Below are 15,529 nucleotides of genomic sequence, written 5' to 3' on the forward strand. Positions count from 1 at the left end.
AATTACCTCTGTGTTCAAGTGCACTATCCTTGGTTATAGAGTCAAATGCTATTTCAACTTTAATGCTCATTGACATATGCTAATAATTCTCTACCCCTATAGCTTTTATTAATGGATGTTGTTCATCACTGTAAAGTCTAAAGCCCTTCCGTCTCCTGAACTGCCAGAATATCTTACATGACCTGGTGGAATGTTGGCTTGAATGATATTCTGAATTATGCCAAAAATCCAACCGTTTCAATTGAAAATGAAGGGGTACTTATATCAGCACTAGGTTCAGTGCAATGGCCAGATATGATCCTTCATTCCCTACTTTTGAATGATTTTTAGTTGTTGAGCATTTAGTCATAAGAGTCTTGTAGCGTGAGAACAGGCCCTTTTGCCCAACTTGCTCACACCGACCAACATGTCCCATCTACACTTCCCTGTGTTTAGCCCATATATCTCTAAACCTATCCTATCCATGTACCTGTCTAAATGTTTCTTAAATATTGCGATCGTACCTGCCTCAACTACCTCTGCTAGTGGCTCATTCCCATTCACTGTGTAGGTCCTGCCCATGTTAGACTTCCCAAAATGACACTAAAGTGGGTGGTATTGTTGATAGTGTAGATGCTATCCCACGTACCAAACCATACTGACTATCCCTAAGCAGCCCTTGTCCATCTAAGTGCATCTAAAATCCAATTTGTCACAACATGTTTTATACTACTTAGTATGAAAAAAGATAACATTGAGTATAACGTTGAAAACTCTAAACTCTGGCAATCCTTTCCCACCATCCAGGTACACAAACAATTTCAAGGTGAAGCATAATTAACTTGGGCTTTGCCAGACTAGTGCATCGCATTCAGTGCTTACAATGTGATGGCCTTTACATGATGATAGAGCAGTCACTTCACAGAAAACCTCTTCGATACACAAGGGTGACCTGAATTTCCAAATGCCACTCTCGTCAATTCTCCAGCCCATCCCATTTTGACCCATCTTTGGCTTCCCCTACTTTTCCAATGAAATGTACCACAAGCCTAAAACACAGCATCTCATCTTTTGCACGTTGCAACCTTGATCATTTCCAGCATTCAGTCATCATTCCCTCTCCTTGTGTGGGAAACAACGGCAGATGCTGGTTTAAATCGAAGGTAGACACAAAATGCTGGAGTAACTCAGCGGGTCAGGCAGCATCTATGGAGAGAAGGAATGGGTGATGTTTTGGGTCGAGACCCTTCTTCAGACTGATCCCTCTCCTTGGTTCCATTATCTCCACCTATGTACAGCTCTCCACACACAGTTTATAGAACAGAGCATTGAATGGAACAGCACAATGTCCTTGTCAAACACAATGCCAAGTTAAACTAATCTCCTCTGACTGCACATGCTTCATATTCTTGCATGTCCATGCACCGATGTCAAAGTCTGTAAATGCCTCAGATAGGCATGTAAGAGGCTACTATATCTGCCTCCACCACCTCCCCATTTCAGATCATGGCCTCGCCCATTTATGACACAGATGAAGGAGTTTTTATCTCTCAGATTGGGAATGACTTCATGCACAATGTGGAGGATGGTAGTTTACAGTCCCATGGATAGAAAGCATTAGGGAGTTCTACCAGCAAGCGGACAATGATTTTGTCGGCCAAATGTCTTTCCCCTTTGCTACAACTTAAAAATTGCATGACAATGTTTTGTGTTTTTTTAAACTTTTAAACATATGCTTGAAATTACCGAGAATTTGTAACACAATCACACCAAATTGCTTTATCAGTTATTTTAATGGAGCTCTTAATTAATTTAAAGTGTACTGGTTAAGATCACCATCCAGCCACTTATCACGAACAATAACATGTTCTCATATTGCTCTTTTAATTTTGGTGTTCAGCTGTCACTAACTATGCTGCTGACTCTTTCCAAGGGGCACAATTTCGCGAGAGGTTCAAACCGTTTGAGTTGGGGAACATTAATTAAAGGCAGCCTGCACCACTTACAGAGGACATGCTCTGGAGGAAGTAAATTCTAAGGTGATTGCAGCTTTTGACAAGAGGTGACGTACAGGGCAGAATGCAGGCCCCACTGTGTACTGACAGAACAGCGAAGGCCCGGAGCAATGAGACAACAAGGAAGAGAGATGTCCTGTACTATTCGACGTAGGATAGCTGTGCTGACAATACTCAGCTTTTGGATGAGTATGAAGGGGATGATTGGAAAGCAGATGTGGGCTACTCGATTTGTCAGCTTGGTTTGCGATCATGTTTTTATTCTCGTTATGGTCAGCTGGGTATATTTTAGCATTGTGAAAGTCAACAAGGTAAAGTCAAGGCATGAATTGTTACCAAACGTAGGATTGGGATTGTGCCTGTTAAGTGTCCAGCCAGAATAGCTGCAATCTGACTGTCTAGCTGGTAAAGGGATCTCGATCTCAATGCCTTCCTTTTCTGCTTCCTCCTGCTCTGCAGCAATTCACGATAGCAAAAACTGAGCCCACGCCGTTACGACACAGGCCAACGTGCAGCAAACCACAACAAATCATTACAGCCTTTACTGCAGAAAACTGCGAGGTTCCTCCATAATGGTGCTGGCAGCAGAACCGGTGCACGAGTAGAAACAAATGCTGGTTTATACCACCAATACACACACAAAGTGCTGGAGTCACTCAGTGGATTAGGCAGCATCTCTGGAGAACATGAATGGGACTGATGATGGCAATTCGCATTCAGTGCCCACCTTGTGTGTGTTGGCTCAGATATGAATGGCACTGTGGATTAGTGCAGTCTGACTGCTACATGGATCCCCGGAAGTAACTATCATGTTACATCCTACACCTGTAGCACCAGTACATTCTGGTGTCTTGAAGTTCACCCACTATGTAACCAAAGTGCAGTCAATGGAACTCTGCACCTCTGGGATGCCCCCAGGCTCACCAAAGCCAAACGGCTTCCTCACCTATGGTTATCTGGAGGAGAAATCAGATAAATTCTATTCACCTGGAGTAAAATTATCCGCTTCGTCCACACGCAACATTTTGGGAATGTTGTAGATATCTGCTGCTCCAAGGTGGGCAGAGCCAGAAGTGTGGAATAAACCTTACAGTGAATAGCAAGGTGTTTTGGGCCCATCTTTATCATAGTTGTGCCCTCCATATTTCATTGAGGACCCCTTAACTGAATGGGAGATACGCCACTCTTTGCTTCATGTCGATGCAGAAGAACTGAATTTAGAAAATCCTTGGTAGAGGCAACCTTCCCCACGACCTTTTTCTTCTCTTGCCCCCCACCCCCCCCCCCCCTCCCTCCCCTTCGCTCTGCCAGGTTGGCCTATCTTTGTCCCTATCTTCCTCATTCTCCACATCATACTGCACCCCCAGCGCCCTGATCTGCATCCATTGCTTCTCCAAGGTGTATCTTGTCCAGAACAATGGATAGCACTGCTCATGCTCACAGTACGCATGCACGCGCACACACACGCGCACACACACGCACACACACACACGCACACAGCTAAACTGGCAAATATCAACTGTGGTTGTGACCAAGTTGAGAACACTACCCAATCAATACTCTTTCTCAGTCACATCTCGATACATGATATCCAAGGCTAAACTCAACAAACACTAGTGGAAACAAGGAACTGCAGTTTCTGATTTACACAGAAGGACACAAAGTGCTGGTGTAACTCAGCAAGTCAAGCAGCATCTCTGGAGAACATGGATAGGTGACGTTTCAGGTCGGGACCCGGAACACTATAATGTGCATTTAGCACACTTCGCTACCCCGTAACCCCGGGAAGTATTATACATGACAAGAAATTAAAAGCGCATTCTCTTTGTACAGCCTCTTATTCATTGTTCGAAACTCTTGGAGTACAATTCTCAAAGATTCTTTTCTCTCTGAAAATTCCCATTTATTCCCCTTCACCAATAACCACAGAGATGGCAGGGGTTTCTTCTTCAGTTATACACTAGGGGAACATCTACAGTGCTTTTGGTAACGAGTGACTTTGAAGAGGATTTGCAGATATTCCCCCATCAGTGTTACCCTTGTCCATGAAGCAGGTGGTGGTCACACATTTGGGGAGGGGCTGTTGAGGAAGGGTGGCAGTGCAACATGTGGGCAATAAGCACCGCAGACCAGGTGTGATGGTGAACAAGTGGAGGAGTGGTTAGTGTGGGTCCCATCCAAATATGATGATTTATTTTTAAAGTTGAGCCAACTTAGCTCAGACCTTCTCATAATCGATGTTTAGCTCAACCAGCATCGAGTCGTGTTGTTTTTATTTTTGAACAGTGACCATGACATCATCATTTTCTCAGGTAAAAATGCAAAATACTTGCTTAGTATCTCAACCACACACTTTGTTACCGCAATTGGCATTGTGTGCCCCGATCAGCCATGTTCGCCTGACTTTTACCCTACTTTAGAGATACAGCAAGGAAACAGGCCCTTCAGCCCACTGAGTCTGTGCCAACCAGTCATTTACTCACACTCTGAACAGTTTGGGGAAATATAAGCAGTCTTTGGGGTGCACAAGGATTGCATATGGAGAGCTCTCCATAAGATCTTTGGAAGGATGAGAGGGTATCTTATAGAAACATATAAAATTCTTAAAGGATTGGACAGGCTAGATGCAGGAAAAATGTTCCCGATGTTGGGGGGAGTCCAGAACCAGCGGTCACAGTTTAAGAATAAGGGTTCGGCCGTTTAGGACTGAAATCAGGAAAAACATCTTCAACCAGAGAGTTGTGAATCTGTGGCATTCTCTGCCACAGAAGGCAGTGGAGGCCAATTCACTGGATGTTTTCAAGACAGGGTTAGAAACATAAAAACATAGAAAATAGGTGCAGGAGTAGGCCATTCGGCCCTTCGAGCCTGCACCGCCATTCAATATGATCATGGCTGATCATCCAACTCAGTATCCTGTACCTGCCTTCTCTCCATACCCCCTGATACCTTTAGCCACAAGGGCCACATCTAACTCCCTCTTAAATATAGCCAATGAACTGGCCACAACTACCTTCTGTGGCAGAGATTTCCAGAGATTCACCGCTCTCTGTGTGAAAAATGTTTTTCTCATCTCGGTCCTAAAAGATTTCCCCCTTATCCTTAAACTGTGACCCCTTGTTCTGGACTTCCCCAACATCGGGAACAATCTTCCTGCATCTAGCCTGTCCAACCCCTTAAGAATTTTGTACGTTTCTATAAACTCCCCCCCCTCAATCTACTAAATTCTAGCGAGATTTAACTCTTGTGGATAAAGGAATCAAGGGATTTTGGGGGGTAAAGCAGGAACGGGGTACTGATTTTAGATGATCAGCCATGATCATATTGAATGGCGGTGTTGTATCGAAGGGTCGAATGGACTACTCCTGCATCTATGTTTCGAAGCCGATTTCTTGAAAACTCAGAAACATCTGTAAGCCACATTGTATTTCTCTAGATAGTTGTTATAATTTGTTCATTCCAGTGAATAATCACCCTAAGACTACCCATAATTAAGCTATATACAGTATCCAGTTATTACTAAATACAATAAAAACAATTGAAACCAATTAGGTATTACTAACTTGAAAAGTGCTTTAAAAATGTCAAGTTGGATTTCTGCTGGTCAGGTCATACGAAGCGCAGAGAGCTGCTGTATTAGCAAAAGCTGATAAATGATTCCAGAAGAAGCACATTCATAAATGAGAACACAAATATGACCTTGGAAACAAAGTAAAATAAGTAATTATGCTCCAAATGTGGAGGGCTGCATAATTGTTGTAACTTTAGTTACAGATTTTCCCAACATTCCTTCACTTACAATGATGGAACAAAGAAATATCAGTCCACAAAGGACTAAAAGGGCAGAGAATAAATGAAGGCACCAGATTTATTTGACAGAGAGTTCTGGGGGGCATGCAACCCTTCACTCTGAAAATTGGTATTTTTGACATTTGGTATGTTTTTCTGCATTTTGGAATTCACAATAGATCATCTGACCTATACACCCTGTCTTTGCAAACCTGTCCGCGATCCTAATGATTACAGATGGTTATGTGAACAAAGTAATTAATAAATGTTGAAGTAACCAAGAAAGACTAACATTGAGCATTCTAAAGGAAGAAGAAAAAAAATTAATCAAGATATTAAGTGTCAATGTGATCTGAAGTTGCATATTTTATAACCATCATTTCAGTTTGTGCTCAGAATGTTGGCAGAGCTGTCAAACATTGCTGTTCCCCTGGTTATGGTGACCCTAGCTAGAATTCAACCGGAGACAATGAAGGAATGAGGGTAAGTGATCACATACGGATGGTATGTGACATAGAGACACAGGGAACTGCGGATGCTGGAATCTTGAGCAAAACACACACGGCTGGAGGAGCTCAGCGGGTCAAGCTGCATCTGGGGAGGGAACGGACTGACGATGTTTTGGGTTCGGACATTTAGAGTTACAGGGTTATACAGCGCAGAAACAGGCCCTTTGGGCTAACTCATCCACGCTGACCAAGATGCCCCATCTAAGCTAGTCCCATTTGCCCATGCTTGGCACATAAGAGGGAGAATAAGAAGGGAAGAGACAAAGACTAAAGACTTTTGCCTTCCATCACAGTGAGGAGGTGCCTGGTGAACTCACTGTGGTGGATGTTAATTTGTGTTTATTGTGTGTTTTTGTCATTTTTACTACATGTAGGACTGCAAGGCAACAAAATTTCGTTCAGACCGCAAGGTGTGAATGACAATAAAGGCTACTTTGACTCTTGAGTTTGACATAACTTTCTAAACCTTTCCTATCCACGTATCTATCCAAGTGTATTTTATATACTGGTAGGGGACCTGCCTCAACTACCTCCTCTGGCAGGGCATTCTATATACCCACCACTCTGAGTGAAAATGTTTTCCCTCAGGTTCTTAATAAATCTTGCCCCCCTCACATTAAACCTATGCCCTCTGGTTTTTGATTCCCATGCCCATGGTAAAATAAAAATTCTGCATTCATCCCATCTGTTCTCATGACCTTGTACATCTCTACAAGATCACCCGTCAATCTCCTGTGCTTCAAGGAGTTCCTGCAGTGTTGGGTCCCGATTTACTTCCATGCTAGTTCACCCCCTCCCTCGGGATAGACTGGAGTGCCTCTATCTGAACTCCATCATGTCCCATTCTTCCCTGTTGCAGTGTGCAAGTGTAGACACCCAGCCTGGCCCGATGTTGCTTATTCATGTCCATCTTCTCCAGAGATGCTGCCTGATCCATTGAGCTACTCCAGCACTTTGTCTTTTGTACTTAATTCGCATTATTGGTAGAAGTCACCTGCACAACATCCATATATGGGCTGAAACATGGTAGATCACAGTCAGTGACCAGTCAGAACAAGAAAAAACTCAATAATCTCACCAATATTCAAAGGCAACACCATTGTTGAGTATCCAAATATTGATATTTTGGGATTAATGATGACACAATGTTTTATTGCACCTATTATTCCAGTAACAACCATCCAGTGAGTGGATATGTTGGGCAAGTGGTTCAATTCCCAGCCACTCAAACTTTTCAAGTGTATAAGCTTCAGGTTAGGGATTTAAAAGTACAGTCATCCTTCATCTGAAATAACATTGAAGTAGTTCACAATATCACAGAAGATGCAGTCAAGGAGGTATTTTTAATGAAAAGTTACAGCATTTCAAATTGACTGTGTAATGATTTATTTTGAATGAATGTGAAAGATGCGATATAAAAATCACTAGAATTAATCTTAGTTTAAGTTTTATAATCTGGTGATGAAATACAGTTAGATACAACAGGAAGACAGAATGTATGCAGAAGCATTAACTTGTCCGGTATTTATTAATAATCCTAAAATGATAGGAATCTTGATTAGATTATTTTATAGATTAGATTCTAAACTTAGATTAGATTATTAGAAATGGTCACTATTAATACAAAAGATATTCACTTTAGTATTTCATTTATATTTCCATGTTTAAGATGGCTCGTTGATTTTTTTATCCAGGAATGGTCTCACTCCGACTTACAGGTTATGGTTGGCATCAATGCAAACTGCATAAGGTATAATTCAGATGTGATATCACTCAATACATAACTGAAAAAGATAAAATCTACTGCAGATTTTCCCTCACAACTCATTCCAGAAACATGAGCTTTATCAGTTACAGGTTGTCCAAGTTCCATTTCTCTTTTAAATATTTTTTTAAATTGTTAACAGTGGCACAAACATCACTCTAAGTCATATTAAAATAGAGAGTGCATTTGAACATTAGTGACTTGAGCTTTACTGATGCGGGCAGTTATTCAGTCATAACAAATGATATTTGTAAAGTGGCTTCCTCTATATACCCCGGAAAAAGGTAGGAAGAATAGGAAGAGGGTGAAGAAGAGAACGTGTAGAGAATGAGGTTAGAAGAAGTGAATGGAAAATGTCATCCAAATAAAATGGGACATCCAGAGTCGTCACTGCTGAAGACCATTGACCAAGTGTCAGTTGAAAACATGAGTTTTGAACAGTCAGTTGTGAAAAAATGCTATTAAACACGTCAAGAAAATAGTAAGGCATAATTTTATGGTGGTTACAAGTGGACATTTAGATATATGAACAAGATCGTTGCAGGATTGAGAGAAATTCAAATTAAGAAGATTTTGAATTCAGAACTTTAGAGAATAGGTAACTTACAGATAAATGCAAGCATGCAGCCAACTTTATCTTTTAATAAATATTCATTTCTGGCATAGATATTAAACTACTCCTCCTAAATTTAGAGGAATTCTAAATAGATTTCAGATTTCCTTTTAGGGTCTAGAACTGAACAGAAAGAACCATTCCATTCATATGTAGCTTGTGCAGTCGCAACATGACACCCTAACTCCTGTATTCAATGACTGATGATGGCAAGCGTGCCAAACGCCACCTTCACCAGCCTGTCTACCTGTATCACCACTTTCAGGGAACTAGATCTCTCTGTTGTACAACATCTGCCATTTACTGTGCAAGTCCTGCCCTTACCAAAATGTGACACTTCACATTTGTCTAAGTTAAATCCCATCTGCCATTCATTCATTACCCCACTCCCTCAATTCCTCCAGATCCAGTTGTATTCTTAAATAACTTTCTTCCCTGTCCACCGCACCACCATTTTTTGCATCATCTGCCAACTGCCTAACCATGTTAACTACATTGAGCAAAGCAAATGGATGGAGTAACTCAGCAGGTCAGGTAGCATCTGTGGATGGAATGGATAGGTGGCGTTTCAGGTCGGGGCCCTTCTTCAGAATCGGAATGATAAAGGGTCCCGAACCAAAACATCACCTATCCATTCCCTCCACAGATGCTGCCTGACCTGCTGAGTTCCACCAGCAGTCTGTGTTTTGCTCAAGATTCCAGCATCAGCATCTGTGCAAACTGCTGGTTTATACTGAAGATGGACACAAAGTGCTGGAGTAACTCAACAGGTCAGGCATCCATGGAGAAAATGGATGGGTGACTTTTCACCCAAAACGTCACCGACCCTTATTGTCCAGAGATTCTACCTGACCCGCTGAGTTACTCCAGCACATTGAGTCGACCTTCATTTCGTTGCATCTCCATGTTGACAACATTGACATCCAATGCAGATGACAAACAACAGTGGATGAGCGCCGATCTCTGGGCCCCACCACCAATGACACAGGACTCCAACCTAAACAACTATTGTCCTCACTCAACCCACATCTCAGTAAAAAGCAAAGGTTCCCGAATGTGATTCAGGGCAGCTGCCAGACCTGACATTCCTCGGGCTAGGGAAGGAGATGATCAGCAAACAACTAGAGGGAATCGGCCAGAGTGGCTGCGTTTCAAATCAAGGAGCACAGTTCCAACTATCCTTGTGATTAAAGGGGCTTAGAAATACAATTGATGCTATAAATGAATCAGGTTTCAGCTCATATTGGACACGAGGGAACAATGACAAATGTACAACTGAATTCTACAGTCAACGGTGCATTGAAATGGAGTAATTGGAATAGGATCTGCGCGCAATGGAAAGAATGGGGTTTAGTTGGTATCACGCCATTCTCTCAGAATTTATATATAACGAAAAAATGGATGATGCCTGGATCTGACCCGTAGACCGAGTGGGTCGTTATTAATCATGTCTGCGGTTTACATTCCAGAAGAATCAGGATGTAAGGTTGACTTCGAAGCAGAGTTTAGAGACGGGGCGGAAATTATCTCCTCCCTCACCCCCCCAAATCCCACCCGGGCCGGGACAGGGACAAGGTTGCAGTAACAGAGTCCTGCCAGCGAGAGGCAACATTCGCTACAGGTTAGATCCAGCGTCCGTGTAGATTTCAATTCCAATCACACGAAACTGGGGGATTTCTGCCGATGAAGGAATTTGTATTACATCAAGAACCTGAGTGCAAAGGGGTTTTCTAGAGTCTCTCCTTCCTCAATCCTTCACAGACATTGCTGTTTGAGATTTGCGCCGATTATTCAAAGCGTTGTTAAATCTGATGAACTAACGGAGAGGTTTTGTTTTTTAAGCACAAATTGCACACTGCCCACCTTGATAGAATGAATCGGACATGGAGCGTTGTTCAGAAGACCATGTCTACGTCTCCGGGTCGACCTCCCGCCCCAACACTATCACCGGTCCTTTGTCTCATATCAAGTTTCCTCAAATGCATCAACACCATTAGTCCACCACATTATGCAGCGGCAAGTTCACATTATCTACTCCTTGATCAAAAACATCTCTTCATGATCCCGGGTAGACACAAATACTGAAGAAACTGCGGGCGAGGCAGCATCTCGGACAGAGGAGGAGAACTTCATCCGTGCCTGATTTGTGGTGTCTATGAGTGGGCCACTTCCTCTTCCCCACAAATATTCGTCTTTCCACAGACGGTGCCCGACATGTTTCTACCAAGTCTGATGTAGGGTCTCGACCCCAAACTTCGCCTATCCCGTTTCTCCTCAGATGCTGCCCGACCCCACTGAGTTACTCCAGCATGTTGTGTCTAGCTTCGGTGTAAACCAGTATCTGCAGTTCCTTCCTACACTTTCCAGTATTCCTTGTGTTATTCTATACCTTTAATCTTGCTTCACGTTTCTGATGCCAACCTTGCAAATGTCGACATCCATTTTCTGCAGCCCTTCCCACTCGTTAGTACACGATCCCTGCTTCAATTCCAATCCTCTAGAACAGTGGCGTTTGTTCTTGTTTTTTGTTAATCTGCCTCATTAACTTACATCGATTTGTTTGCATTTTTCGTGTATTTTACTCTGTATTTTACTCTGAGATGCTTGTCTCTTTCCATTTTCATCCTTATTTTCCAAATGTGACTTTTCTCCAAAACCTGTATCTCAGGGGAAAACTAGTCCAATGATTTTGCCGAGTTTACTGAAGTGGATTTTTGAAGACCGCTTACCGCCACTTGGACATTTAAATAAAACGACTTTGTGATTCTAAAATCGAAAATTAGTAATGCAAATCACAAATACTTGCTTCAGCGCCGATTCTTTTTTCAACCCTCATTTTCCACCTTCAATCTCTTGGAACCGCCGTTCTTCTGTCTCCGCCCTTGGTATCAGGGTTGTATCAAGTATTGTATCAAGTATTGTATCAAGTATTGTATCCACACCGCCACTTGCTTCCCGCCCTCACATCATTCACTGGTCTTCGCAAAGGCCCCTATGAAATCGAAGTAAATTCCCCCAGTCACGTCTCCCTTGTCTACTCGTTTTATAATCTCAGTTTGTCAAACAAGACGTCCCCTTTTTGAGACCCATGTTATGACCCATTCATTCTCACGTTTGATTGCTGGACATTTTCTACGTTCTCCACTAAATGGGACTCATTATTTTATCACCGATGTAAATATGACCGGATAGTTCTCCGGAAATGTTCGAACTCTTTAAAGGTCTCAGTTTCACCACGTCCAATTCGAGTTCTACTTCACAGAAAATGTCTGGCGCTGAACGACTCGCTTTATATTTGTGGCAACCCCTCTTTTACCCATTTTAAACACGATGCCAAATCGCCCATAATAGTTCCAAGACCTGCACAATAATTCACTTGAAAATTGCCAACAGGTTGGACAAATGTAGCCATCTGTGAAGGATGCTGGAAGAAGGTGGGATCCATTTAGCAGTTAAAACATTTAATTTGCCCCCCCCCCCCCCCCCCCACACACACAAATTGGAACGAGTAGATTCAATAAGTTTGGTTTGCGAAGTATTTTTAATTGTACTTGTGATTAGTGAACACATTGTGGAAGATAAATCGTGCAACGAGATCTCTGGTGCCACACGTTCATCCCTCCCTCACGATGCCTCCTCTTTTCAAAAGTTTCTATTTGGCGCTCACCTCGCTCTCTCAAAGTTGTGGCACAGAGAAAGGGAAGGCCTTTCTTCGCCAGGGAAACGGAGGGGATCGACTCTGGATCTGGCCCGCTATCTGACTGAAGGCAGATCTGGTTTTAATCAACAAATGCAGCAACATCACCCCCCTGTATTGACTTCATCTGAACCGTTTAAAATACCTCCACGCTTCACCTATCCTGTGTTAGTGTGGACCCCGCACGTCGGGAAATGCCTTTAAAAGGAAATTAAAGTGATTTATGATGCTCACTTTAATGGTTGGGAGAATATTATATTACATTAAAACGTTACTTCAACAATAACCAGTTTTTTTCCCCAGCATTCTGAGACACTTGGTAAATACCAGAGTGACTGTGTAAATCTGATAAGCCCCGCGTCACCACAGCTCACACAGTCGGCACCACTTCAACGTGTTTTGTTACAAAGACTCCATGGAAAGTTGAGATCTATCTTTCTCTAAAAGGCAGAGCCGCCCCCCGTTCCTCGCTCAGCGACGCAGCCAGCAGAGACCGGCGTGTTTGTGTTTAAATTTCTTCAAGAGAGCATTTTATTCAGGAGGAAAACGTGCTGGAGCTAAGGCCTTGGCGTCGGCACACTGCAGGTCTAGTCCCCTCTCTACCCTCCCCCCCTCCAAAACAAGGAAACAGCCGCTACACAGCAGATAGGAGAGGTCTCTAAACCCACCAGGGGCCTCCTCCCTCCCCTCCCTCTCACTCGGATTAACTGCATGCAATCGTATCCCGACCATCGCCTGTCAGTCCCCGGCCCCAATGTAACTGGGCCGGAGTTGAATGTACACAAACCTCGCCCCTCAGCCAACCAACGCGGGCCACTTTACAGCTGGGAGGCACATGTGCGTCAACTCCGTTTCCAAGAAGGAAGAAAAAAACTGCCTCCCTCCATTGACAACCGTCCCGTCCCAATATCTGGTCTTCTTTCAACAATGGAAGACACTGAGGGATCCAAACTCCCTCCGAATGTGAGAGAGCTGGACTCGACCCACTGATACTCTGGGAAAGGGAAGAGCCAGATGTGATCCGTGCTCTCCATCGAAATTCAAACTAGGCAAAAGTTAGCACAAACTTTTCCTGTTAAAAGTTTATTCACGGATAAATATCTGAACTAAAGTGGAGAACACAGGAAGATAACTGGTCTGTAAAATGCGACCCATGTCCAGCGATTGTGACAAGAGTTTGTAATGGTGCGGCTGAAACTCCAGAGATGCTGCCTGACCCGCTGAGTTATTGCAGCAACTCTGTGTCCGTCTACCTTTAGTATAAACCAGCATATGCAGTTGTGTTTCTAAAATACCACTGGATTCCACTAAAATTGAAGACCACTTGACCATTCCCAACTGAGATTACAGTTATGTGGCTGAAATACGTTTCCAATGACTTCTGAAGCTGTGAACAAACAGGCATAAACCAACCACAAACTCTGAGGGGGAAAAAAGTTAACTAGAATCCTTTGAAGGCAAATTATAAAATTAAATGTAGCACAGGGTGAAATAGTGGCGGGCGGGGGCGGGTTAGGGGAGAAAAGCTTCTTCAACTCTGCAAACACAACTCCAAGCGGAGGAAAATCAACACGGGAGCGGCAGGAGAACAATACTTCCACCCTGGAGCTCCAGCATGCTCCTGTCATCTGCAAACAACCTCCAGGAATAGTGAGCCGAGCCGAGCAATCAATGTTCATTATTTGGCGTTGGGATCGCCATGAAGGGGACACAGTCCGGCGAGGGCGAGGGACACTCACCTGCATCCTCAGCTGCGGTTGTCTGGTAAATCTCCAGGCTCTGGAGGCCAATCGAACTTATTTTCTTGGAAAGCAGTTTGCTTGTTTGCAACAAAAGCGGTCAGGATGGAGATGCCACCGCGGTGTAAGCAGTTGGTTCTCAGGACTCTGGGGCAGTGGGAGCAGCCAGGCTGGTTTGTGTGAGCATCCTCCACCTGTTAGTGAAACTCTTTCACGTTTCGAGCCCAACTCCACAAGAGAGCTCACACAGCCCGCGCTCCTCCTGCAATACTTCCACAGCTCTGCTCACGTCCCCTTCACACGCATTCGGCCAATCTCCGGCCTTTCCTAATGTGTGGGGCTTTTTTTTTGTGTGTGTTTTAAATCCAAATCTGACTCTTTCCGTCCTGGAGTCTCTTTTATCCAACTTCTGCCTTGAGCTTTTTTTAATACAAATGCCCGATGGTGTGTCCTTCCCTTTGGCCGAACACTTTTATCCGAGGAGCAGCGCTTAGTTTATTGAACAAGCGAGAGTCCACTTCACCCAGCGAGTCGGGTCTGTCAGAGCCGGGGTCCGTTGCACCGCCGTCCAGCCATTTCACGATCGGCTGTCACACGAATTGTCGAGGGGGAGTGTGGAGCCTCTCTGGTAGTAGCTCACAAGGCGCCGCGGCTACCCCCCTCCACTCGCTGCTCTCGCTTTGTTTGCTTTAAGCGACCTCTTCCAGCGGCAGCAACGCGATTCAATCCGCTTTCTCCAGTCGCCCGGAGCCACTCACTCACTCACTCACTATCTATCTCAGTCGCTGCAACATGTACCCCCACTTCGACAGCAACGCATCCAATGCTGGAACAATTGGGCTCACTCTCAGCCGAGTCCACAAATAACTCTGAAGTGCTGCAACTTATAGTTGAAGATGGAGTTGAAACTTTTGCAAAGTTTAGTAGGAGTTTTGCAGCAACTTTTTTTTTTGCCTGTGTTTTTGAATCCCTCTCCTGCTCCAACTGGAAGGTTTCTCTCTCCTTCCTCCCGATAAATGGTCGCTGTTCGATCTGTGTGCAGGAGGCAGTGTCCGAGCGGCGCTGGCCGGAGTGGGACAGGCTGGATTAACAGGACGCTGCTGCTCGCTGCTCCAACTGAGCGCAGTCCAGCTCTGCTACCTGAGACAGCCAGGCGCGCCTGCGCACCGCCGCTCCACCCACACACACACACACATACACACAGCCCCAGTGACAGGTTAGCGCCTTAAAGCGAGACTGCTCCTGCCCACATGGACACGGGCAGCTCAACAGATGCACCATTAGCCTCGAAACTCAATTCAATTCCTCGCGGGGAGGCGATGTTGCCGTTGAGACGTTTTTATCATCATTAAAGTTGCAAAAGGGTTTACGTTGCAAATCTGCTGTTGCCGTTGTTTTAACGTTAATCACATCGTTTTCGAAC

General features: G+C 44.1%; 1 protein-coding gene across 1 annotated transcript in view; it reads right to left on the reverse strand.

The window, feature by feature from the left end:
• Window positions 1-15,254, reverse strand: part of wnt5b (Wnt family member 5B) — a 76,064-nt gene extending 60,810 nt beyond the window's left edge. The window contains exon 1 of the mRNA XM_033037516.1: window positions 14,107-15,254. Coding sequence (XP_032893407.1) covers window positions 14,107-14,112 — 6 coding nt within the window. The 5' untranslated portion in view covers window positions 14,113-15,254. The remainder of the gene's footprint in view (window positions 1-14,106) is intronic.
• Between the last annotated feature and the right edge of the window lie 275 nt (window positions 15,255-15,529).

Source organism: Amblyraja radiata, chromosome 19, assembly GCF_010909765.2.
Source record: "Amblyraja radiata isolate CabotCenter1 chromosome 19, sAmbRad1.1.pri, whole genome shotgun sequence".
Lineage (NCBI taxonomy): Eukaryota > Metazoa > Chordata > Chondrichthyes > Rajiformes > Rajidae > Amblyraja > Amblyraja radiata.